This window comes from Canis lupus, chromosome 18, assembly GCF_011100685.1.
Source record: "Canis lupus familiaris isolate Mischka breed German Shepherd chromosome 18, alternate assembly UU_Cfam_GSD_1.0, whole genome shotgun sequence".
NCBI lineage: Eukaryota > Metazoa > Chordata > Mammalia > Carnivora > Canidae > Canis > Canis lupus.
Genome location: NC_049239.1, coordinates 43313395 through 43340967, shown reverse-complemented (window position 1 = coordinate 43340967; position 27573 = coordinate 43313395). Strand labels below are relative to the sequence as shown.

The following is a 27573-nucleotide window of genomic DNA, read 5'->3' as shown; positions in this document are numbered from 1 at the left end:
TTATATATATATAATACACACACACACACACACACACACACACACAATCTCTGAGCATTCAACTCAGGAGCCAAAAAGATTCAAAATGCTAATGTTCCATTTTATCAGGAGACCTTGAGCAATTTACCTACTCTCTACTGATTATTTCTTCATAAAGAAAATGAAAACATACTCATTACAATGCCAGAGATACTGTTTTGATTAATCATAAAACCTATGTCCTGGGGTTAACCAGGGACCTCAGCAAGTCGTCTTTCTCATCTCCCTCATTCCTTAACAAGCCCACACCTAAATCATCCTAGAAAGATAGTTACTAAGTCTTTGAAGAAGATATTTCACAATGTTCTTTGGTAATATTCCAGTATCTTGTTGTCAGGAAGTACTTCTAATTTGTAATCTATATCCCGTCTGCTGCAATTAAAACACATTCCCTCTTGTCGTCTATGGAAAAAGAACATCTGCTTAATACCACCTGAACAATATCCCTTCAAGAGATTAAAAAATATAGGAAGTCCATTTTAAAAAGCTTCATGAAATCGCAACATTGTTTAGATGGGTCATCTTAGACAAAGAACATGTCTTAAATTTTCAGTTCCATCACTGATTTGCTCTGAAGATAGGAAGTTTAAAACCATGCAGATGCTGTACCTCAATTACCCCATCAGTAAAATGCAGATAACAAAACCAGTATGTTAGGAGAATTCAGTTCCTCAAGAAGTTAAAATAAAGGAAAGAGATTCTCAATCCCAACTTAAGCCCAGCCAATAGCTTCAAATCACACACTCTGTGGAAGCTGCAGATGTTGGCTTGATCCCTATGGTCTGGGAAGAATCACAACAAAAATACATTACGAGACAGCTCTGCAATTACACTCCTATGTAGATACCCAAAACAACTGGAAACAAGTACTCACACATATATGTTTACGGTAGCTCTAATCATGATACCCAAAAGGTGGAAACAGTCCAAATGTTCACCAGTGGATAAATGGACAGATTATTGGTGTGTGTGTGTACACACACACACACACACACGAAAGGTTACATAATGTTATGATCTCATTTATATAAGATAGCCAGAATAAATCAATCTATAGATACAGAATGCAGATTGCTGGTTTCCAGGGCTGGTGGAAGGAGGAAAATGAAAAGAAACTGCATAACTAGAAAAAGGATAATTAAAACATTCTAGAACTAGATAGAGGTGGTGGTTGCACAATACTATGAATGTACTAAACACCACTGAATTGTTCACTTTAAAATGGTTAATTTTGAAAAAAATAAATAAAATAAAATGGTTAATTTTGAATAAATAAAAAGGTTAATTTTGGTGGGATGCCTCGGTGGTTCAGTTGATTAATAAGCATCTGCCTTTGATTGAGGTCATCATCCCAGGGCCTGGGATCAAGCTCTGCATGCTCAGGCTTCCTGCTCACTGGGGAGCCAGCTTCTCCCTCTTCCTTGGCATCCCTTCACTAGTGCTCTTTCCTGTGCACATGCTCTATCAAATAAATACAATATTTTTTTAAATAAAATAAAATGGTTAATTTGGGGAGTGCCTGGGTGGCTCGTCTGTTAATCGTCCAAATCTTGGTTTCACCTCAGGTCAACATCTCAGGGTGGTGAAATTAAGCCCGCATCCTCCCGCTCCACCAGGGAGTCTGCTTGAGATTCTCTGCCTCTCCCCCTTCCTCGGCCTCTCCTCCCCGACTCACACTTATGAGCGCACTCTCTCTAAAATAAAATAAATAAATAAAATATTTTAAAAATAATAAAATGTAACAGAATAAAATGCTTAAATTTGTGCTATGTGAATTTTACCTCAATAAACTAAAAAAGAATGCTAGAAGACTAACGGGGACAATATCCATAAAATGCTTAGCCCTTCCCTGAAAGTCATTATATAAAATTCCAGGTAGAGGGACATCTGGATGGCTCAGCAGTTGAGCTCTGCCTTCAGCTCAGGACTTGATCCCAGAGTTCAGGGATCAAGTCTCACATCGGGCTCCCTGCATGGAGTCTGCTTCTCTTCCCTCTGCCTATGTCTCTGCCTCTCTCTGTGTCTTTCATGAATAAATTAATAAAATCTTAAAAAAAAAATTCCAGGTAGACTGGTAGCAAAAATGTCTCAGTATAACCTATTAGACTCTAAGCAAAGACTATGTAAATAAGAAACAAAACAGAAACCAAAATAAAATCTAGAGCCCCAGTTATATAGTATTCTATATGACAATAAGAACCAATAAATGAGTGAATAGAGATAAATAACCAAGCACATCAGCTATAAGACTATAGCAACAATGACCATAGGAAAGCAACAAGAAAAAAAAAAAATGTAAGGAATGAACTTTTTAAAAGCCAGTAACACCAAAATACAAAGATGCTTTAGGTAGGTGGGTAAAAAAAAGAGAAGCTAATGATAGCAAAGATAAAAAGGACATACACTCTTAAATTCCAAGGCCACATATAAAGACCATGAGAATCTCTACTCCTGCCATTTTGCAGTTATCCTCATTCCTTAACCTCTTTCTCCTTTAATCCAACTTCCTGGCAAGACACCAAGCCTAGGCAGCCAAGAAGAAAATAAAAAGGTATTGTTCCTACTGTCACAGACCTTATTATATTACTTCTTCTTAAAGTATTACTTCTTATGGGTAGATAGGCATGTTAATTACCAAAATATAGAAATCATCTCTACTTCCTCCCTTCCCACTTTTTAAATCCACTTCAGTGTGGCTTCTGGCCCTACAATCCTCCAACACTGTTGTTATGATCATCAATGATCTTTGTGTTGCTAAATCCAAAAAATACAGGCAAATGACTTTCTTCTCAAAACATGTTCCCCCCGCCCAAAAACAAAAAACAAAAAACAAAAAACAAAAAACATGTTCCCTTCTCAGTTTCCTAGATTTCCTATTAAATTCCTTGGAGCTTGGTCAGGAACACTCTCCTCCTCTAGTCTATACATGTATTCCCTCTGAATAATCTTGGCCATTTTCCTTGACTGTAAATACCACCTATCTACCAAGAGCATCCAGATTTACTGCCAGCGCCCCTTCCAGCAGCACTGAAAGGCTCCTTGCTTGATGTCTCCACTTGCATGTTTTCAGAGAGCTCACATTCAGCATGACTAGAGTTAAGATCTTCATTCTATTCCCCAACTCTACTCAAAATCTGCTCCTTCTCAAATATTTCCATCTCAGAAATGGTTAACTTCATCTACCTAGGTGCACATGCCAGAAATTCAGGAATCATACTAGACTCTTCCCTCCTCCCACATATCCAGTCCATTATTAAATCTTGCCTGTCCTAACTCTAAAATATCTATTGAATTTTAACAAAAACAAAAATAAAAATAAGGGATCCCTGGGTGGCGCAGGGGTTTAGCGCCTGCCTTTGGCCCAGGGCGCAATCCTGGAGACCCGGGATTGAATCCCACGTCGGGCTCCCGGTGCATGGAGCCTGCTTCTCCCTCTGCCTGTGTCTCTGCCTCTCTCTCTGTGTGTGTGTGTGTGTGTGACTATCATAAATTAAAAAAAAAAAAAAAAAAAAAAAAAAAAAGTTTAAAAAAAAAAAAATAAAAATAAAATGTCTACTGACTCTAATTCCTTCCATCTCCATGGCTTAGAGCCTAATCCAAGCCATGATCATCTTTTGCCTGGACCACAATAAGACATCTTAACTATCATACTTCTCCCACTTCCAAATTTTCCATAATTTCCAAAATTTTTTCCACAAATTTCTAAAATTTCCCACAACATAACCAGAGTGATTAACCTCTCTGAGCCACAATCTCCACATCTGTGAAATGCGGAGCATAAAAGTACCTACACCATAAAACTGTTGCAAGAATAAAAAGAAACGGGACAACTGGGTGGCTCAGCCGTGGAGCCCCTGCCTTTGGCCCAGGGCGTGATCCTGGAGTCCCGGGATCAAGTTCCACATTGGGCTCCCTTTGCCTGTGTCTCTGCCTCTCTCTCTCTGTGTCTCTCACGAATAAATAAATAAAATCTTAAAAAAAAAAAAAAAAAGAATAAAAAGAATCAATGACACAAAGCTCTTGGTACAGTACCTGGAACAAAGCACTTCAATAAACACTGGTTCTGATCAGCTCTTATTATGGTATTCACAACACTTAGCACAGTGGTGGACATTCAATAAACATTTACTGAATGAATGAATGAATGAATGAATGAAAGAAAAAAAAAACAAGACTCCATTTCAACATTAAACAGATTTTTAAAATGACAGAGTAGAAATATTGCAGAGACGAAAACAAAGATAGTTAATGCAAAGACTGAAGCCACCCACAATTTATAATGGCACAAGGGATGAGAGTAATAAAAAACGGACTCTACTAGATTCCCAGTTTTTACCACTATACAAAAAGTATGTTCACTCTTCCAGAAGTTTACTCAAGGTGATTTGGTAACTTAGACTTTTCCCTAAATATCATTCTTTTCCATGCCTTAAGTCAACTTTTTCCAAATCCTTCAAGCACTAATCACAGTTCAAATAGATAATAAAATTCAGACGCTAAAAATTTTCTACCTGTTTTGCAAAGAAATGTTCTGTTCCTAAAATAGCTCTGGCCTGTTTTACCAACATATTACAGAATCCTCAAAATTTTGCCATTTCTCTTCTATTTGGAATTCTTTCAGACACTGTTGCTTTCTAGGTTTCTCTTTCCCAGTAAAGATGCATCCTATTACTTTAATTTGAAGCACATTGAGGGAAAGGAAGAACAAATACGCTGCTTTAAATTCCCATTCCCTCTTCAACTTTTCTCAAAAGACACTAAACTTCAATCTAAGCATCACTATTATTTGTTCTTCTTTTGGGGAATATACAATCTTTATCGTGCTATAGTAATAATATTAAAAATTATAACTGGCATATATAGCACTATCTGTTCTAAATGCTTTACATATATTAACTTATTCAATTCTCACAATTGAATGCTATTCTACGCATGAAGAAAGGCACAGAGAGGTTAAGTAACTTGTTCAAGGTGCAGAGCTAGTAAATAGTGGCCCCGAGATTTGGACTCAGACTGCCTGGCTCCAAGAATCAGTGCCATTAGACTGTTATTCTAGAGTCTGGGAAGACATGTTTTTCTACCCTGTTTTCACTGGTCAGCTAGACTGAAATACTCCAATTCTCTTCCCAAATTAAACAAGCATATTAATCCTCTGCAACTCAGCAAAATTTCAAATGTGTCATTAGATCATAAACATTTACACCTAAAGCAAAGTAATTTTGATTCATGGAAGAATGAATATATGTTGTAACCTGGGGAGCAGAAATAAATAAATGATGAAATCATGAAATGTGAAATTTGCCTCAGTTAATTCTACAGAGAGAAATACGATTTCAATAACCAACAGCAAAAAAATACTACAAAATACTTGTAATATCTTGGAAGAAAGGCACCAAACAAGATCGTATTATTACACTGTATATAGTGTATACAATATACATATAGTACATTGTATGTATTACTGTATAAACATACTCACCAATAGCTTATATATTCCCTCTCTCAATTTCACGACAATCCTTATACATAAGTCTTTCCCCTTATACAAGGCTAAGTACTTCAGCTCAGTCCCTGCTACAAATAAACCTGAAGGCATGTATCCAGTGTTCAAATTCATTGAACTCAACCTCCAAAGAACAGCTATTTGGGGAAAAATTAATAAATGAGAACTAATTAAATTCAGGTCACATTAGAAGTAAAAAATTAAACTCACTAGCCAAGCATGTTGAATTTTTCAAGTCATAGTCATCCTTTATTATGCCAAATCCAGTATCACCACACAAGAAGTAACAAATATTACATGTAGTAATTTTAAATGAAGACTTCCTTTGTGATAGTAGCAAGAGAACCTTAATATGTTGTGACTGTAACTTTTTAAGGGGATTAAGGATGCCATAACTGATGACTCTACCCCCCGCCCCCCCAGAACACCCAGTGCCCTCCTCTCCTCGCTCCTTCACCTCTCTGTTATCCAGTTTGTTTCTTTCAATATTTATCAGATACGTGTTCAATCAACTCTGCTCCCCACTGGAATAAACTCGGGAAGAACAAGAACACGCATGTCTACCTTTGTATCCCAGCATCTAATAAGCATTCAATAAATATTTGCTAGATGAACAAGTCTGAAAAGGTAAGAGTTGAAAAAGAGTCACAATAAAAAAATAGTTCCAAAAGGTCTGCAAGGAATGTATTGTACCTTAGGAAACCACACAGTACAAGAACAGTACTCAATGATGAAAGAAAAAAGTTTAGGTGGAGAAGTGGAGATTATCAACTCTAAGAGACAGAGAACAAGATAGAAAAGATACTAACCTACAGATCTGCAGGCAAGACTAACTGGAAGAGAGGGGATAAATATTTTCAGTCTCACCTCATAAACATGCAGCACCTAAAACTTGTCTTTTCACTAGCACTTCCAGGCACTCACTCCTTTCCACCTACATATTAGTAAGCTCCTCCAATGCTGGTCTAATGTTTGTCACCTCTATTCTCCATGACTGTCAGGCATAATGCTGCCCTAAAAGAAGCAAGGTGTCCAAGAACCTAGATGACATTTACTCACTGTTGCTGTAAGATAACATAGCAGTTAACATCTGAAGAGCACCTTATCTTCTTAAAGCAGCTTCATGTGCTTTTTCTCAACAGAAGTATTAGAAGTATTCTCTTTCCCATTCTTTAAATACAGATTCATAAAAGTATTCAAAGCATCGAATTTAAATCCCACCTCTGCTACATATTTGCTGTGTGATCTTGGCCAAATTATTTACTCTTTCTGAGTTCAGGATCTACTGGGAAAATAATATCTGCCTTAAAGGACTGTTACGAGTATTGAATGAGATAATACATGTAAAGAACATGACACGGTAAATGCCCAATAAAGGGCAGTAGCCTTCCCTACGGCCTCCTTAAATAATTTGTACAGGATTTCCCAGCTAGGAAGCTCATAAGCCTAGGACTTAAACGCAGGTCTCCTGATTCCTTAATCTGTTTTCTTCTTACCACATCACTTTGGCAGACTGCCACATACTACTAGGCACATAAATACATTCTGACAATAACTGATCACAAATTTTTTATCTATCAGAAACTAATTTTAGCTTTGAAAAAAGGGAAAAAGAAACAGATCTAATTAATTTCAGAGGGAGAAAGGGCTTGAAAATAAAATATAAATTACCCCCAAACCAGAGGACAGGTTGTACCATAGTACTTCTGTACAAACAGAAATTATGACAAGAAACAGAAAGTTCTCTCTGGGTTTATTAGAAACAATTGGAGAAAGAAACAAGAATGACTATGACCAAAGGAACTTAAGGGTGTTTTTTTTTGTTTTTTTGTTTTGTTTTTTTTTGGTAAACCAAATCACTGGGTAAAAAGATCTGCATCCTATTCCAAAATAATTCTATCAAAGCTGAGACACATCCTTTAAAAAGAGACCTGGGTGCCTGGGTGGCTAAGATGGTTTGAGCTTCCGACTCTGGGTTTTGGCTCAGGTCGTGATCTCAGGGTTGTGAGTTCAAGCCTCCTGTGGTAGGGCTCCATGCTCAGGAGGGAGTCTGCTTGAGATTCTCTCCCTTTCTCTCTCTCTAAAATAAATACATAAATCTTTAAAAATAAATTTTAAAAAATAAAAGATCGCAGTGTGTTAACAACAAAACTTTTTATCCAATTCCTTTCAGAGCAGGATAAATGGAAATAGTGAGATAAGTTGTCAACATAAGCTGTCAACATTCATGAAAATCCTTTAAGATCACAAATGTCTGGATTCAGTGTTAATAAGGAGCTTTGAATGATGATCAAAAAAATAGGTTTTGGGAACACCTGGGTGGCTTAGGGCTTGAGTGTCTGCCTTTGTTTCAGGGCGTGATCCTGGGGTCCAGGATCAAGGGTCCCGCATCGGGCTCCTTGCAGGAGGCCTACTTCTCCCTCTGCCTCTCTTCCTCTCTGTGTCTCTCATAAATAAATAAAATCTTTAAAAAATAATAATATAGGGATCCCTGGGTGGCGCAGCGGTTTGGCACCTGCCTTTGGCCCAGGGCACGATCCTGGAGACCCGGGATCAAATCCCACGTCGGGCTCCCGGTGCATGGAGCCTGCTTCTCCCTCTGCCTGTGTCTCTGCCTCTCTCTCTCTGTGTGTGACTATCATAAATAATAAATAAAAATTAAAAAAATAATAATAATAATATAAAAGTTTTGGGGCACCTGGCTAGCTTAGCTGGTAGAGCATGCAAATTGTTGATCTCAGGATCATGAATTCAAGCCCCACACTGGATGTGGAGCTTACTTTAAAAAAAAAAAAAAAAAAAAAGAATAAAAGTTTCCTAAGTTTCCTATCATGTGTTGAAAATATTTTGAAAAAAAAAAAAAAAAGAAAATATTTTGAAAATTATACTGTATAAAACTACATTATTATGGCTAACAAAAATAACTAATTGTTTTTAAATGACATACACAACTAATCTTTTCCAAGTGATAAACATAACTCCTTCCAGAAGTTCTACAATACATTCAAAGAAGTTTACATCTTTAATAATCCCCAAGAACTTGCTCACTAAAAAAGAAGACAGAACAATTAAGTCATATTCTGAACCCATAAATTTCTGAAAGGAAATGCCAGAAGAGAGCCTGACATGATACTGACAGAACAGCGTAAGATTTAACTAAGACAAGTAAACAGTGGAGTCAATTTCTATCATAAAGCAAGATAGAAGCTGTTAAGAAGCTTTATCCCTATAACCCCACTACCAGCAGCACAGCCAAATTTCTTGTCCTCTTCAATCCAACTTAAATCTCTGTTAATTATTGCTTACAGAAACATAACAAAATGTTCCTAACATTTTTTGTGACACTCATAGCAAACTCTTATCTATTATTTAGCATTCACTAAAAGTCACTGAGATACTACACTAACTATAAATTCTATGCAGAATCAATCCTCTGGAGGCAATGTCACTTCCTTGTCTAAATTCTTTCCTCTGTTATAAATTCTCTTCTACCATAAAAACTTTTCCAGAAAGCATACATTCTTAGTCTAATTTCCCAATGTAGATTCTCCAGTCTGGTGACTCTTCATTAATCCCTTTCTGGAAGTACCGAGGTCCTGATAACTAGGAAATCACTCATGACCGAGGGCCTACATTTAAATATTTTTGACATAAAAAATAATTAGAGGAACAATAATGTTTCCAAAACTCATGAGAATTCCAAAACTGTTTAAAAAGAACATAAGCTTGTATACTTTCATCTCACAACTAGAAATTTAGTCTGTTCTCTTTTAAAACCACTGTCCCACTGATTCGACATCCTATGGAAATACTTATTCAACCCAGAATGACCTCTGGCCTGAATTTTTTTTTTTCAACAAAGAAGCTACACAAATTAGGATCGTGACATTGAATCCAACGAAAATAAAATGAGTAAGAACACTTAGTCCCCAAAGTTTCCAAGTTGGGAGAGAAATGGAAAACACAATGGAGTTGCCAGAATTTTAACTTTGTATTTAAATATCTCAATATCTGAATGGTTCTTACACACAACCTGTTTAACTTTAATATATGCATAACTAAACCACTAATCGAATATAATAAAGCTGTTCCGAAGGCTACTCCTTGGGTTTCCTTTGGATTCTCCCTAGAAAGCAAACTCTCAGGACAAATATCTGATTTCAAAATCTTAACCATTTTCCGTTGGATATTAATCACTTAACACCACAGTTGGAGGGTTCCACTGAGAACAAGCTAAGGGGAAGGGGAAAAAAATAAGTATCAACCAGAAAGTAAACTGGACAGCAAACGAAATTTTCTACCAAGAAACAGAATTGTCATTGTTATTCTCACAAAAATGATACAGACTCTGGCAAGCAAAACCAGCATGGTCTCTTCACTTCTGAAGTAACAGTGACAGAATCTGAATTCCTAGGTAGGAGACATCGCAAACGACAAGTCACTGTGTGCATAAAGTGACAAATAAATAGGAAAAAAAAGCGAACTTATAAATGACAAAAAAAAAAAAAAAAAAAGACTTAAGGTGCATTTAAAGATCTGTTGGAGACATGGGGAAAAGTCAAGTATCAGAACTCAGTCTCAGTTTCCCTACCCCCAAAAAGCAAACACATGACACTTCGCTCAGAGTAGCCAGGGGGCCATGTTCCACTTGCCTCCACCTACTCAAAGGTCCTTTCAAAAGCCAGACTCAGAGAGGGGTCTCCAGCGCAATTGAGTCGTGACACCCGGAGCTTTGGAGGGTGGGGAGGCGGGAGGAGAAACGGAGGGTCAAGCGCGCAAAGCTCTATCCGTTCTTGGAGAGCGACCCCCCCCACCCCACCCCCACTCTAGAGGTGTCAACACCCGCCCTAGACCCAACATCCCCTCCCTACCGAACCGCGCAGAGTAGCCCCGGCATCTCCCTCCTTCCGGCCTCTCCCTCAGTCGCCCGCCGCCTCTCCGACCGCGCCCCCGAACGCAGCCGGGTAGCTCCTCCTCCGGCCGTGTCTCCGCGGCCGGCCCGCCCGCCCACCCGCCGGCGCCAAGGTCTTCTCAACCCGCCGGCGTAAGGATGCCGGACCGGGCCTCCCAGGCTCCTCCCGGGCCTACCTGCAAGACGGGCGGGGGCTCCGTCTGCAGCGCAGCGCGAGGACTCAGCCACCGACGGGAGGAAGAGGCAGGAAGGAAGCAAGGGGTCCGCTCTGCCGACCAGCGGGAGAAAGCAGCCTGAGCGCGGGGCCTCGCGAACAAGTCAGCCTTCGACCCGGCGCCGCCGCCGCTCAGAAGACATCAAGCAAGAAGACGGCGCAAGAGATCACCGAATACACAAACGCCCCAGACACCAGAGGAAGAGCGCCCGAGCAATCGTTCAAGGAAGTGCAATCGAGCGCCGAAAAACAGCTCAGCTCCAACCTTAGGGCCGACTCGTGTCCAAGGCATGAATAAACAAACCCAGATCATAAGCCGTGGAGTAAAGTAGCCGGTGTTTCTGCCATTTTCTGTGTTGGTTGCCAGCTAAGTTGTTCAGAGCGCTGGAGTTTTTCGTGATTGTTGAAGATCAAGTCATGGCACAATAATAACACTTGGCAGTTCAGCGACTACCTTACGGACTCCCAACGCTATTTATCCCAACTGATCAAGTGTGACTCTTAGTTTCCTTACAGGCAATGAGGTAAATAAAAGTAAATATACGTATAAATGACAGAGGCACAGAGAGACGATGAGAGGGAATCCAGACTGAAAAACAAAGTTAGTAATCGTTGTTGAAGCTCCACAGTAGCTCCTGTAAAGCACAGCAAAGAGAAGCTGGGAAAACTCGGTTTTGTAGGCTGACCTAAGGCAGGACAAAAAGCAAAAAAAAAAAAAAAAACATGCTTTTTAATTTTATTCCAAAAGCCTGAGACCTCAAGTATGCTTCTTATATACTGATCAAAATTCTCCTTGGGTTCAGAACCTGACAAAGTTGGCATTTTCATTCTTAGAACAATAGCCCCTTGCTGAAGTCTCTTAGTAGACAAATTAATATGTTCAGCATAAATGTGAATTAATACATACATCCTAGGTCAATTCAACAATTCACATACATTATTCCAAATAAGGATTACCAAATGTAGGCAATAACAGCCTACCTTATCACCTCCAAAGGAGGAAGGAGAGATGGAGAGTAAAGGTGTAAAAAATAAAGTCCTAGCCCTTAAAGAGTGTATAATCAAAGTGAAAGACGCATCCTCACATTAGCTTCATTTACAATTTATTATATATATATATATATATTTAAATCTCCTTTGAGACATCTGGGTGGCTCAGTGGTTGAGCATCTGCCGTCCGCACAGGGTGTAATTCCTGTCCAGAAATCCAGTCCTGCTGGGGCTTGCTGCGAGGAGCCTGCTTCTCCCTCAGTGTCTCTGCCTCTCTATGTCTCTCATGAATTAATAAATAAAATCTTTTTAAAATTTTCTTAAAAAACTAAAAATCTCCTCCTTTAATTATGTGACAACATTTTTATAATAGAGGATAAAACCAGTGTTCATAATATGAGGACAAAACACTGGGCTTTTGTCATCTACTACTGTTTTAGGGGACTTAAAAATGAGTAAACATAGCAACATTTGCAAAAGTCTAAAGAGAAGAATTTAACAATGTTTCCAAAATACAAAGCTTTTAATTTGTTCATATTCCCATACAGTCCTTGGAAATATCCTATGTAATGTTTTAAAGCTTAAGCAGAAAGTGTTAATTGTTTTGCATTATATCATTTCCCTATTAAATCTTGAATAGTTGCTATGCTTAACAGTTGTACAATATTCCATTAAGAGGATATACTGACCTTGCTCCCCATTGTTGGATCTAAACATTTTCTGTGTAATAAATATTGCTGCTTTTGGAAAGAGGCAGTTGTAACCTTTTTATTTATGATTCGGGCCTATTACACATAAAAAGAGTAAGGAAGCAAAGAAGAGATTTATTTCTCTGTCATATAAAAGAAATCCAAAGATGCACAGTGTAGGGTAAGGAGTGGCCATTTGGTGACATGCACCAGGCTTCCATTCTGTTGCTTTAACATCTTCAGTAAGTGGTTTTCATCCCAGGTCTAAGACAGCTGTTCAAGCTCTAGCCATCATGTCTACATTCCAACCAGCAGGAAGCTGAAAGGGGAAAGGCATGTCGCCTGCCATAAGGACATATCTTGAAAATAGCACAGGACATTTCCACTTATATTCCACTGACCAGAAGTTAGTCACACAGCCACACCTAACTGGAAATTAGTCTTTACCCTGGGCAGTTCTAAAAGTCAGGGGCAAAAGAATACTAAGTGGCAGCTAAATAAGCAGTCTCTGCCACATTCCTGAAGCCAGATGAGGAGCAGCAAATAGACTTCCTTTTGCTGCCATCCAGGGCTGAGTTTCTATTCCCAGAATACATGTTTTAGAGAAGCTTCCTTCTTGGAAAGGCTTGTGGGACATAAGCATCTAAAGCTACAGCCCTCATTGAAACTTGACCCAAATAACAACATTATTTTGAACTTTTTTTTAAATTTTTATTTATTTATGATCGTCACAGAGAGAGAGAGAGAGAGAGAGAGAGAGAGAGAGAGAGAGGCAGAGACACAGGCAGAGGGAGAAGCAGGCTCCATGCACCGGGAGCCCGACGTGGGATTCAATCCCGGGTCTCCAGGATCGCGCCCTGGGCCAAAGGCAGGCGCCAAACCGCTGCGCCACCCAGGGATCCCAACAACATTATTTTGAAAGCTTGATTTCGGTGAGAAAAACTAAAGAAACTAATTTTAAGGCTACAAGAAATTTTCAGTCTTTCAAAAATTAGGGACTCTTCTTTTGGGAAAAACACCTGAAGTTTATACAAATATAAATCTAAAATCATCACCTAAAAATGGAGATATTTGAGAAGCTTGAGGCTAAACTGCTCAGTGAAACCATGGAAAAGATGGCTTATTCTGGAGACAGAGATGCATCTCTACAGATAAAATTTCTCTAGAGAACCATTTCTTTTCAGGTGTGGATTTAAGCTTTACTGTGACAATAAAGTACTGCTTGTTTTTATGGGAGTCAATTTGGACAGAAGAGTAGATCACAAGAGATTAGTTTGAAATCCTCAACACACTTCAGTGTGTGAAGTTGAATCTCCACACACTGAAGGAAGACTTTAAAGAAAAAAAACCAGGGGGGTAAATATCATTCTGGGGTATATCACTGATGCTTACATCTCAGAGTTATGATTCAATAATTCCTTTTTATGTTGATTACTGATTATGGTATTGGTTGAGTTCTCCAATGGGGAGCCATCTCCTTAAAGGTAGGATGATGCTTCCCCTGAAGTGGGGTGACCATCTGCCCCAGTTTGATGAGGACTAGGGGTTTCCCAGGACAAAGAACTTTTAATGCTAACACTGCAATGGCTCTGGGCAAACCAGGACAGTTGGCAAACCCTAAGAAGCGACCTAGCCACTGCCAATCACACAGAAGGAACTTGTAAAGACTAAGCCAGGAAAAGAGGATTGGGATATGTAGACATGAGGAAATTGCCTGGGATGGAGAGTGAAGAGAGAGAAAAGAAGAGAAGCGGAGAAAATCTTTCCTTACATTGGCTCTGGGCTGTAAGAAACATCTACTACATTCTGCATGGTAGAAATCGGGCTGAATGAAGGATGAAAGAACTCTGTAGCAGTACCATGTGTCATCTTATTAGGAATTCCGGGAAGAGGAATTGGGCCTTGAGCAGCCAAAATGATGAGCCAACTGTAGGTTTTGCTGTTGCAATTCTGTTCTGTTATTTGGTAGCCTCGTCTCATGGCACTGTTGGTTAATGTGCTAGATGGTAAAGTAGAAGCAAGGTAATGATGCAGGAGCAGCACAGGGAAGAGATCCCAGAACACAACTTAATCATTCACAGTAGGAGGTGCTTTCTTCTTTGGAATTATTTATATAGGATATATTTTCATTGGTGCAATTTATCAATGGATTTTATTTTATTTTATTTTATTTTTTTATATCAATGGATTTTAATGTATGAACATCTTAAGACTCTAGAATGACAAAGAAATCAGCCTTTTCATAGAAAGCTATGTATATAAGGGTTAACGTCTCAACAAAATGTTAGATCCTTAATATTTTGTTGAGCAAACATATTCCTTTCAAATGGACTTTTTAAAAAATGTACTAACTTATGATTTCAAGGTCTAATTTCCTTGCTCCTCTTTAGTATATCATGAGATCTCATGACTCCTATTTGATTATCACAAAAGTGGTTTAGAGCATAGTCATTAAAAAAAAAAAAAAAAAAAAAAAAGCCTGTGAATTTAACGTGTTAGGGAACTGAGGTGTTCCCAGCATTCAGCTAGGACTTTCCTTCTATCCTGCATTGCCATTCTTACAATGAACGAGCTCTTACTTAATTCGGTTATCTCTTGTTCTCACCATTTCGTAAAATCTGGGCTGGATCTAGAGAGTGATATGGGTCCTGAGGACATGTGCATATACAATGACTAAGTTTTCTTGATTTCTTATTTTCTTGTCCTCCTCCTAGCTTCCCTCCATTGCCAGGGACACTGACTGCTGAGCTTGGTCCTTGAGTTGTTTTCAATTTATCATTTCAAGTCAGGACACAATCACAGTATATGTTATCTGTCTAGCTTCTATTTTACTTCTCTCCCCACCACCTTTTCTATGGCTTCACTAAGAAGACCCCATTAGTCTGGACTTAGATTAATTTGCTATATATCCTTTATAGCCCAAGGGTCAAGAAAGGAGCTTCATCTCTATTCAGTTCATTTTAAACTAAGTTTGAGGTCTCTATTTTGTATAGTTTGAAATTAGTAAACCAGTGATGACCCAATATTGTGGTTTTCTCTTTATATATCCTGGGACTTTGCTGTCTTGAAACATCTAAGGGCAAATCTGGAAAACTCCTATGCTGACCAGATGGCATTATCTATGGGAAGATGAAGCTTACATAATCCTTGACTCTTTCCCAAAACTGTACCAGGAAGATACCTAAAATCCACAATAAAGACCTCAAGAGAAGACTTCGCAGGCACCTATAAAAAAGCTCCTAGGAACAAATTTTGGCAATTTGGAAGTACAGACCCTGATCCTACCCCAAGATCATTTTGGTGAAACTGTAACTAAGAAATGAAAAAATCCTGGTCTGTGAAAATTCAGGGTGAAAGGAGATTAAAGAGATAGATTTCAACAGTTACTCTGTGGAATTATTAGGAAATAAAATGCTCCCAGGAAAAAACACTGTCAGCCAGTATTCAGTCAGTTCAGCACTTAGAAATTATCTTTGGTGTGCAAGTAATAGACTTGAAATTGCTTTTGAAATCTCTCCAAGACTGTCCCTCCCACTCAGGCTTTATGTTACCATCTAGTGAGTTAAGTTGTGAAAAACCCCAATTTTCCTTAAATGCAGTTTTTTAAAGCTAAAATGCCAGGTATTTTCAAGGCTCACACTCTACCTTGCCACTTAGGATACACGGATGGCAGTCACCCTTTCCTCATGCAATATGCACAATAGAACCAAAACCTTGTAGGGAAAATTATCCATCTCAGGAAACCTGGAAAGACCATGAGAGTTAAAATAGTGCATCATGAGGGAGACAAAGCAAGCTTGGTCACAGGTTAGATTTTACAAAGGAAAAGTATGTAACAGGGCACCTCTGTTGTACAATGAGTAGAATTAATGTTTGCAGGCACCTCTTTGTTGTCCATTCTCATCTCCATGATATCATTGTACATATTAAGCTCAACCTCCTGCCAAATGGACCCAATCTTCATGGAGTAGAATGATGATGGGAAATAGCATTTGGAGTAGAAATAAACAACAGATAATAATCCATGATTGTTTTTAATCGTGGCGATGAGTCACCCTCAATTTATTTCCAAATTTCTTCTGTCATCAGCTGTTCATTTCTTTACTTTGAAAATCATCAGATTAACACTGCCAAAAGCAGGTAGGAAATGATCCAAGAGGACAATTCTGAGGTATCACATGGTAAGTTGATGAGAAACTGAGAACAAGACAATCCTCAAGAAAATCTCTTTTTTGTCCCAGCAAAGGCACCAAAGCGTGAACCTAATTCACACTTTCATTATTCCAATCAGGCTATTTTTATATCAGTACAATTTTAGAATAAGACTTGGTGGGAGATTATTTATTGCCTGGGAAATTCTGTCCATCACTTTGCACACAAGATATCCAACTAGGTCTAACACCAAAATTCATTTCACATCAAGAAATTTTCTTACCTTTTTTTTTTTTAACTACTTTCACAATGCCTTTATTCCTTAAATCTTCCTTCTATACAAGGAATTTCAAAGCATAATAGCCAAAAAGACATTCTAAAATCATGAGCGTAAGAAATGTGATCTATTTAGATGTGAGCTATCAAAACCTGGGTAAAATCTCCTCTGTCCATCAATCTATCAGGGTCTTTAGATATGTCAAGTATAATCTTGCTATTTTATCTATATTTGACTTGTCTTCTTTAAGCTGATTGGGTTCTTAGCCTCTAACTTCTACTCTGGGTTGTAAAGAGGAGATTGTGGAGTCCAGATGTTCTCCTTAGAAACCAGGTCCAAGTCACAGTCCAACTACTGCAGAAAGACTAAAGATGGAAGCTTCAGGCCATCCCTAACATCTTAAAAACACAAAGCTGCAAACTCAGATTAGTAGCCACTTAACTTATGTCAGACCATTCCCTACCTTACATGTGTTCTTTACACTTGCCTCAGATTATGCCTATATAGGCAGCAAAGTAGAAAAGCTAAAATCCCACCCAATAATTCAGGACAAATGCTGTTTTCATTTGAAAACTCTAGAAAATTAAACAAGCAAAAAACATTCTGGCTGAATGTCGTTTTTCCCTTTGTTCTGATTTTGTAGGCACAATCATACATGTCTGCTACTAGGGAGTTTTCAAGTCAGTGGTGCTCAACCTGGAGTTCTGTGGAACTTTTGCAGGGAACTATCGTTTTGGTTTGGGTTTAGCTAATGTATTTGAAAATTAATCAAGATATTCTAGCATAGCCACAACCCTTCTAAAACACACATATTAAATGTCAATTTGTGACAAGTGTCCACATAGTCATGCTAGATGATGGAACTCTCTAGAGGATGGTCAGAGAGAAGGTATGTCACAACTCCTTCTGGAAAGTTCCTCCCCACACCTTTCACATTAGCTAAAATGAGTGAGCATCAGCTCCTGACGGATTCGGTCAGCCTCTAGGTCCAAAGACTCCATGTGCTCAAACTCTTCTTCAGGGGGCTGTTCCATGGGTCCTGTCATTGGAGAGGACCAAACATCCATCCCATGCTCCAGGGAGATGTTGTGGAGGACACAACAAGCCAAGATAATGTGGCTAGACTTCTCTGGTGAGTATTGCAGTGCTCCCTTAGATCCATCCAGGCAGCGGAATCGGGAGCAGAGAGTTCGGAAAGTCTTCTCAATCACACTGTGAGTTGCAGAATGGGCCATATTATAACGATATTCGGCTGGAGTTTCAGGAATGTGAAGGGGGGTCATGAGCCAAGTACGCAGAAAGAAGGAACTGTCACCTGTGGGGAAGGTCCAAAGAAATCATAAATTATTCTAATTGGAATAAAAACAGAAAGAAAAATCCAGGAACACATAGAGAATGGATAAGAAAATGCAACAGACTCTGGAGCCACTGTGCCCCAGAAAAACCAAAAGGGAAATGTTGTGGTAAAAAGAAGGCATGCCAGGATCATAAGCAGGAAGAGATGGGTCTTGGCTACAAATATCCTTGTTAAAACCAACAGAGAAAAAGGGTGATAGCTTATAAAAAATAAAAAAAAGAGGGAGGCAAAAGCATAAGACTCTTAACTATAAAGAACAATCTGAAGGTTGCTGAAAGGGAGGTGGGCGAAGGAGGAGCTAAATGGGTGACAGGGATTAAGGAGGGCACTTGTGATGAGCACTGGGTGTTGTATGTAAGCAATGAATCACTAAATTCGGTTCCTGAAACCAATATTACACTATATGTTAACTCACTAGAATTTAAATAAGAACTTTGAAATAAAAAATAAAATGAGTAGGCATAATCACGATAACTTGTGAAATAATTCAGATTCTCAAAATATAGGCAAAATTTTAAAAATGTGCATATACATTTTTGAACATTTTCCAATTAAAAACAAACAAAGAAAAAACAGCCAAGTCTGAAAAAACTGTGGGAAGGAGATAAAGGCACTAAAGGAAATAAAATTTCTATATTTTCCAAACTCAGAGATATTGTTCTTTAATGAAAGGTTAGTAAAAAACTATCATACAGCAAGCCAATCTTCAAACTCTCCAAAGAGAAAAAGTGCAAGAGAGAAAAAAGATAATTCCGTCAGGAGAGCTCAAAACATTTGGGAGGAAAATTTCTAACTTTACCATTAAAGTGTCAGGTCTGAAAACACTACCTAGGGATTTCAGAGTATTTCACGGACAACAATCATTCATTCTCCCAGTCCTAAGAACAATAAGATAAAAGTCCCAGCACCTGTGGTGGAGATCAGAACTCGGGTGTTCCTAGATAATACATTCACTGGAACCTGCCTTTGTAACATAGGAACTAGTAGAATTTCACATTAACAAGAATATAAATATGACACAAATAGTAATAGTGATAAGGAAACCAAAATTAAAATAATATACATGAGGCATTTTCCTAAGGTGACTTCCTTATCAAATGATTTCAGGCAGTGCTCAGAACAAAATAAAATACAAGGCTGGGATGCAATGTCCTGTTACAACAGCACAATGTTTCTATAACGCTTAATTGTCCTGACTCACTACAGCTGGCAGATGAAATGTCTCATGCAGAGGCACAACCCCCTAGAAATCTGAAACAAATAGGCTCTAGGAGTACCAACTTGCACAATAATGTGTTTCTGATCCACTATCAGTTTTGGTAAATAATTATGGACTGTTCAGAGAGTCTAGGCACTGTTCCAAAAACATACAGGACTCCTCTCTTTCAGGAGCTTACATTTTTAAGAACTGGATTAAATTTTTTTTAAAGTTTTTTTTAATGTTTTTACTTATACATAATACATAACACATAATATTGTATTAATTGTAGGTGCTGGATTAGCTTTAATTATCTAAGAAATGTCATAATGGGGGGACGCCTGGGTGGTTCTGCGGTTTAGCGCCTGCCTTCCGCCCAGGGTGTGATATTGGAGTCCTGGGATCCAGTCCCATATCAGGCTCCCTGCATGGAACCTGCTTGTCTCTCTGCTTGTATCTCTGACCCCCTCTCTCTCTGTGTCTCTCATGAATAAATAAAATCTTAAATAATAATAATAATAATAAAGTCTTAAAAAAAAAAAAAAAAAAAGAAATGTCATAATGGGGCACCTGGCTGGCTCAGTGGTTGAGCGTCTGCCTTCAGCTCAGTTTGTGATCCCAGGGTCCTGGGATCAGATGCTGCATCAGGGTCCCCGCAGGGAGCCAGCTTCTCCCTCTGCCTATGTCTCTGCTTCTCTATGTGTCTCTCATGAATAAATAAAATCTTTAAAAGAGTGTCATAATATTTTCAAATTTTACATTTACTTGGCTTTTCCCTCCCAAAGTACAAAGTATTTTATTTTAGTTGAACTCACATCTACTAAGTACTGAACTTAAGAAACTGATCCTTTAAATAATAATGAAAATACTATCAGTGACTTATTGAACACCAACTATGTAGCAGGCACTGTGCTAGGCACTTTAAAAATATTATCTCTTATTATCCAATCCCAGCTCTGCCTGGTAAGATATTATTAAACTGATTTTATGAATGAGAAGATCAAAATATCCGTCAGCGATCCTGTGATATGCCAGGCAAAGGAAGAGGGAGCTAGTCACAAAATGCTAACGTCAGACTCAGTCATGAAAACAATGGGATAATGCCAGAGAATAAGATAAACATTTATGATGAATGCCAAAGCACAGAGATACTAAATGGTATTTGTTAAACATTTCTCTAAGAAACAGTGTGAGCCTTCCTTAAATGGGGAGACATAAAGGATAAACTAGTTAATGTAGACTTTTTATAAAATGCCCCATGGTCATTAACTGGTTATAATCCAAGCACCACTGGAAAACAGACACTCAGGAGGGGATTAGGATCAGAATTGCTAACCAGATTACAATTGCTTACATGATCAGTCAGCCACAAGACATTCTGGCAGATCTTACCCAAAGCTGCTTAACCAGACTAGGCCAGGAGCTGAGGAAATAAGAACTCAGGTGGAATCCTTTGTAGGACCAGGTACATTTAGAGAAGAGGAATAAGGTAATGCAATTTTGAAGGGACAGATGAGAACGAGGATATGAAGGGGCGACATTCATGGTAAAAATATACTACAAAACCACAGATGTTCGCATTTACCCCTCTTTTGATGGAAACACTATTCTAATTTTTTTGTTTGTCATTTCTCTGCATTTGTTTATATTGTATCTAAGCAATATAATGTTGTTCTTGGTTTTAAATTTTACAAAAGTGATTTCATACTAAAAACAAAACAATAGCGCAGCCCGGGTGGCTCAGCGGTTTAGTACCACCTTTAGCCCAGGGCATGATCCTGGAGACGCGGGATTGAGTCCCACGTCAGGCTCCCTGCATGGAGCCTGCTTCTCCCTCTGCCTGTGTCTCTGCCTCTCTGCCTCTCTCTCTGTGTTTGTCTCTCATGAATAAATAAATAAAATAATAAAAATAAAAATAAAATAAATTTTAAAAAATAAAGTATTTTTTAAAAATTAAAAAAAATAAAAAGAAAACAATAACAAAAACAAAGAGGAATCACAGTCCATTCTACATTTGGCAAATTTAGAACTATTCCACAGATCTGATGCTGTTAAGATATGATCAGCCATCTCATCTTTTTTAACATCTTGTCATCCTCATAATCCTGCCATCTTTCCCCATTATCCAACACATTTTTTAGATACCAGTGTCTTCCAAAGTTATCTATTTGTACAAATCATTTGAGCACCTGCTAAAAATGGATATCCATTCTTTCCTTGATGATTCTATTCCCATAGTTTGAAGTGGGGCCCAGTGATGTATATTTTTAATAAATTCCCCAGATGACTCTCTCGATCTGGAAAATTTGTGAAACACTATACTAGTTCAGAGGTCTTCAAACTAGTTTTCCTGTTAGAGCTCATGGAGGTTTTGCAAGGGTATGTGCTAGAGAACTGCTAGTAGTACTAAGGGAATCAATTTCCACATGGGTATATTTTTCCCATCCCTAGTACCTAGTATGTAGCCTGGTACCAAAAGTGGCCTTAATAAACATTTGTTAAATGTTGTTACCACATCCATCTCTCCCACTTTCAACTCTCTGAAAAGAGGAGAATCAGAAAAGTACATAAAAATTTGTCAGAGTTGGGGCGCCTGGCTGGCTCACTCAGTAGGGCATGCGACTCTTAATATCAGGGTCTTAAATTCAAGCCCCACATTGAGTGTAGAGCCTACATTTTAAAAAAAAAAAATGTCAGTTTTTCCTTATTTTTTTTTAAAGATTTATTTATTTATTTATTTATTTGAGACAGAGAAAGAGAGGCAGAGACACAGGCAAAAGGAGAAGCAGGCTCCATGCAGGGAGCCCGAAGTGGGACTCCATCCTGGGTCTCCAAGATCACGCCCTGGACTGAAGGTGGCGCTAAACCGCTGAGCCACCAGGGCTGCCCAAGTTTTCCCTTATTTCCAACTACATCCTGTCAATACCATAAAACAATAAAGTCATGTTTCCAACCGAATCTGGGGTCCCAAGGTGTGAGGAAAAGAGAAAAAAAGTAATTCCTACATGACCCTGAAATCCTTAATGAAGGGACTATTTGCCAAATAGAGTTAATTCCTCATGTGACCTAGTTTTAAAAGTTAACCACAAGTGGCTTAGATATTGTATCTTAATTTACTCCTACATAAAAATGTTAATATTTAAAAAAAAGTTAATATCAGTGTTAAACTCAATAGTTTTTATAGCAATTAAGTGAGATAATCCAATGCAAAGTGCTTACAACATTGCCTGACAAGTTCTAAGCACTCACCATGTTTTAACTGGCTTTACAATTAGGTACCAAAGTGATTTCATAAGAAATGAGCTTGGGGGTGCCTGGGTAGCTCAGTCAGTTAAGCATCTGACTCTCGGTTTTGGCTCCAGTCACAATCTCTGGGTCCTGAGATCCAGCCCCACTATAGGGCTCCACATTCAGCACAAGGCCTGCTGGAGATTCTCTCCCTCTCTCTCCTCCTGTGCCCCTCCCACCTACTTGCGCGCGCGCGCACACACACACACACACACTCTAAATAAATAAATAAATAAATACTTTTAAAAAATGAACTTGGAACCCAAGTACTCTCACAGCTGCAGAAGTAACTACATGAGACACTTACAAAACAGACTTTCCTTTGTTTCATGGTATAACTTGTTTGAAAATGAAATTTGAGGGGCACCTCAGTAGCTCAGCTAAGTGTCTGCCTTCAGCTCAGGTCATGATCCTGGGGCCCCGGAATCAAGCCTTGCTTATTAGCAGGGAGTCTGCTTCTCCCTTTTTTCTGACCCTCTCCCTGCTCATGCTCTCTCTCTCAAATAAATACATAAAACCTTTTATTTTTTATTTTTTTAAATTTATTTATGATAGTCATACAGAGAGAGAGGGAGAGAGAGGCAGAGACACAGGCAGAGGGAGAAGCAGGCTCCATGCACCGGGAGCCTGACGTGGGATTCGATCCCGGGTCTCCAGGATCGTGCCCTGGGCCAAAGGCCAAACCGCTGCGCCACCCAGGGATCCCTAAAACCTTTTTTAAAAAATGAAATTTGAAAGTTCAAAACAAGCACAAGGTAGGATTTTTTTTTTTTAAGATCCTGGGATCATGACCCGAGTTGAAGATAGACCCTAACTGCCTGAGCCACCAGGCACCCTGGCACAAGGTAGGATTAAGGAAAAAGTCTAGTAGGATAAAGAAAAAGGGAGCACATTGAAGACAGAATGCAGAAGCAACAACTCAAGTAAATCACTGAGTTCCAATACATTACACGGAGTAAGTATCCTGGCAGCTCTAAACCAGTGTGACAGCAGTCTCTTCCCACTTGGAACAAGGGAGAAATAAAGAATATTAAAGAAAAATAATTTCTTTTTTTAATGATTTTATTTATTTATTTATTTATTAGAGACAGAGAGAGAGACAGGCAGAGGGAGAAGCAGGCTCCATGCAGGGAGCCCGACGTGGGACTCGATCCTGGGTCTCCAGGATCATGCCCTGGGCTGAAAGTGGCACTAAACCGCTATGCCACCGGGGCTGCCCAGAAAAATAATTTCTGAGCATCTACTGCATGTTAAACACTGTTACGAATACATGCAGTGCAGAGATATGATCAGTGGTTTTGTTTTTGTTTTTACAGATTTTATTTACTTATTCATGACAGACACACAGAGAGAGAGAGGCAGAGACATAGGCAGAGAGAGAAGCAGACTCCACGCAGGGGAGCCTGATGTGGCCCGGGACTCCAGGACCATGCCCTGGGCGGAAGGCAGACGCTAAACTGCTGAGCCATCGAGGGATCCCCACGATCAGTGTTTTTTGGTTTTTTTTTTAAGATTTTATTTATTTTTGAGAGACACAGAGAGAGAGTGAGGCAGAGGGAGGGAGGGAAGGAGGGAGGGAGAGGGAGACGGAGAGGGAGAAGCAGGCTCCATGCAGGGAGCCCGAGGTGGGACTCAATCCCGAGTCTCCAGGAGAACGCCCCGGGCTGAAGGCGGCGCTAAACCGCTGAGCCAACCGGGCTGCCCATGATTAGTGGTTTTAAAAGAGAGGTCTTCCAATCATTTTCATCTCACATAATATGTCGTCGTGTATTTGTCCTGTTGCTTATATAAGAGTAGTGCTTTAACACAAACAAATAAACAGAATAAGCTGCCAAGCTCAAGGGTATTATCAGTGTTACCCAAATATTCTTCCCAGCTGTGCAGTAACCTCAGTTTGCACTGCTCATTTTTGAATGGGTTCTTGTCCTACTTGAATCACTAAGTCAGGCTTCCCAATGGCATTTGCGGAGGGGGGCACAGAGAGAGGGAAAAGCAGACTTCCCATGGAGCGCAGAGTCCCTCGCAAGGCTCCATACCAGGATCCCGGGATCATGACCTTAGCCCAAGGCAACCTTAACTGACTAGGCCATGCAGGCACCCGTATCATTTTCATATAGATATCACAGTGACAATAACCAAGAACAAAAATCTGTACAACACTTTATAGTGAATTCTCATATATACTACCTAATCCTAACAATAGGTATTACTACTATTGGCATTATTTTTTTAAACATTATATACATGATAAAAAAAATTAAGGCTCACTTGTATAGATGTATTATATTTAACCATATCCATACAGATTGAGAATTTCAGTTGTAGGGGCATCCCTGGGTGGCTCAGCAGTTTAGCACCTGCCTTTGGCCCAGGGTGCGATCCTGGAGTCCCGGGATCGAATCCCGCGTCGGGCTCCCGGCATGGACCTGCTTCTCCCTCCTCCTGTGTCTCTGCCTCTCTCTCTTTCTTTCTTTCTCTCTCTCATAAATAAATAAATCTTTAAAAAAAAAAAAGAATTTCAGCTGTATTCAAGGGGAACATTTTTGTAGGACTGTTGTTGCTTTGTTTCCAACTACAAAACACTGCTGGCAGTGTAATTTTATTTCACACCACCAATGTTCATATTTATGAACATATGCCTCAAGATAAATTCTTAGAAGTGAGACTCTGGGTTAAGTACTATGTTTTTAAGCTTAAATAAATGTCTTTTAAGTGTCAATTTTTTTTTAAAGGATGGCTTAGAGTTATTACCTGATGTCTCATTAAAAAAAGATAACAGGACTGAGACTCAGGTCTATAGATTCTCAAATTTCATTCTGCTCTGCTACATCATTTTTCTATGGCTACAAAATGAAGCATGTGCGCCTGCAAACTTACCGAGCAGCCAGCTATCTTTGTGCATTCCAGCTTCAAAATGACTATTGAGGGAAGACTGCTGTAGCACAGCATAGTCCTGTAGGCTGCCTGGCCAGTTGGTCTCCACAGTCATTAGTGCCCCTCTGATGTCACACACCATCAGGCAGTTCAAAGAATGCAGACCTTTGCGATTCACATAGGAGAGGTCTTCAGCATTTGGTGCCTTGATTGCCACATGGATACAGTCAACCACCCCTATTACCCCTGGCATCCCTGCCAAGCCATAGAATTCATCCTTTAGAGCCTGCATGGAGGCTTCATCAGCTGGAAAGCGAATGAACTGTGTGGCTCTTTCCACAAGTGCTTCGGTGACATTGGCAACACATCGACTCATAGATGCCTGACTGATTCCAATAGCATCTCCCATCCGAGTCTGGAAGGAACCTGAAGTATAGAAGCCCAGTGCTGCAAGGATCTGTGTCTCTGGGCTAATAGCTCTGGATCTCTGAGTAGGTCTAGAAAGACTTGCCCCCAAGAGCTCCACCAAGTAATAAATGAACTGTCGAGGAAACCCATACATGGACATCAAGTATTCATCAGTCACGTCATCCAGCTTAAAGCGGTCCAGTGTGCGGTGACCTCGGCCATACAGCAAGAGATCACAGTCAAGCACTGTTATTGGTATAGCCATGGTACACAGAAATGTGATCTCTCCTTCCCTCTGCTACTTTTCCTGAATTCCTCCCAGTGAAGATGTTGGTTCAAGAAGGTATTTAAGGAAGTGTCAGAATTCAGCAGCTACCCATCAGTTAAATGGCTCTGGCATTTATACTCTTCTCTCTGTAAAGGTTAAAAAAAAAAAAAAAAAGCATTAGAAACCTACCAAAGACTTTAAAGTGATTCAAAGGCTACAACAGCTCCTTTTCTCGAACTTTCATTCTGTCCAAGCAAAAGGTGCTATACCTGTAACTTTGGGTTTTTCTCCACTAACTCATAGCTGTACAATAGGCTTGCTTTGGTTTGAAAGATAATGGGAGTTGTTTTGTATTGTAGCAGAGCAGCTCCCTGGACACAGGAGTAGGAAGGAAGGAAGGAAGGAAGGAAGGAAGGAAGGAAGGAAGGAAGGAAGCAAGGAAGGAAGGGAGGGAGGGAGGGAGGAAGGAAGGAAAGGAGGGAGGGAGGATGGGAGATGATTTTGGTGGCTCACTTAATCCTTGGGATTTGAACTGGAAAGAGAAAAGGATTAATGGAGGAGGGGCACCTGGCTGGCTCAGTCCCTAGAGGGAGGGTCTCTTGATCTCTGGGTTTTAAGTTCCAGCCTTATGCTGGATGTAGAGATTACTTAAAAATAAAATCCTTGGGGCAGCCTGGGTGGCTCAGCGGTTTAGCGCCCGCCTTCCGCCCAGGGCGTGATCCTGGAGACCCAGAATCGAGTCCCACGTCGTGCTCCCTGCATGGAGCCTGCTTCTCCTTCTGCCTGTGTCTGTCTCTGCCTCTCTCTCTCTCTCACGAATAAATAAAATCCTTTACAAAAAAGATTAATGGAGGCGATAGCATAATTACCCAAAAGGAAAAAGAGGTCTGCTCCTAACTACACAGGCCAAGAACTGGCTGACTTAAGTCTTAACTACTCCGGGCAGGGATTAGTCACGGCGCATTACTCAAGCCCTCTGGCTCCACCTGGTAAGTACGAGAGGAACGTGAGGGGCGCTAAAACCAGTCTAGCAAGAGAGGTGGGGGCAAAAAACTGCCCACGGTCCAGCCCGGCGGACTCAGATCGTGTGCTCTAACGACAGGCTCTTAAAAAGTGCCTTAGAAATGATACTTATGCGCCGGCCACTCAAAGTCAGCCAAGGCCCGTCACCCACCTCTCCGCGGCTGCCGGGTTACCAGCAGCACTCCCCACCCACCCAGTGGGTCCGGCCCTCCAGTGGAACCCGCCGCCGCGCACTAGCCGCCACGGCGCTCACCATAGGTACCGCCCCCTTGCGTCAGCATCCTCCCCACGCCGCGTCCTCACTGCCGCTGCCGCGGCGACGTGCGGTTCGGCGGCGCACATTCCACACTCGGCCCAAACATTCTCACTCTTTCAAAGAAC

At 39.9% G+C, this 27573-nt stretch overlaps 2 protein-coding genes across 6 annotated transcripts in view; both read right to left on the bottom strand.

Annotated features, from left to right (window-relative positions):
- Positions 1-10848, bottom strand: part of AMBRA1 (autophagy and beclin 1 regulator 1) — a 170062-nt gene extending 159214 nt beyond the window's left edge. The window contains 1 exon segment of the mRNA XM_038563409.1: positions 10631-10848. The gene's annotated coding sequence lies outside the window, so the exon portion shown is untranslated.
- Positions 10849-16362: 5514 nt separating this feature from the next.
- Positions 16363-27563, bottom strand: HARBI1 (harbinger transposase derived 1). Of its 5 annotated transcripts, none has more exons than XM_038563430.1 (3): positions 27446-27563; positions 25497-26315; positions 16363-18091 (listed from the first exon to the last, which is right to left on the bottom strand). In XM_038563430.1, exons 2-3 carry the CDS (start codon positions 26164-26166, stop codon positions 17712-17714), a joined length of 1050 nt encoding a protein of 349 aa, XP_038419358.1. In that variant the 5' UTR covers positions 26167-26315; positions 27446-27563; the 3' UTR covers positions 16363-17711. The 5 variants fall into 5 exon arrangements, with proteins under 5 accessions (XP_038419358.1, XP_038419356.1, XP_038419359.1 ...); XM_038563428.1 differs by having other exon boundaries at positions 27344-27461; XM_038563431.1 differs by lacking the exon at positions 27446-27563 and adding an exon at positions 27386-27430.
- Between the last annotated feature and the right edge of the window lie 10 nt (positions 27564-27573).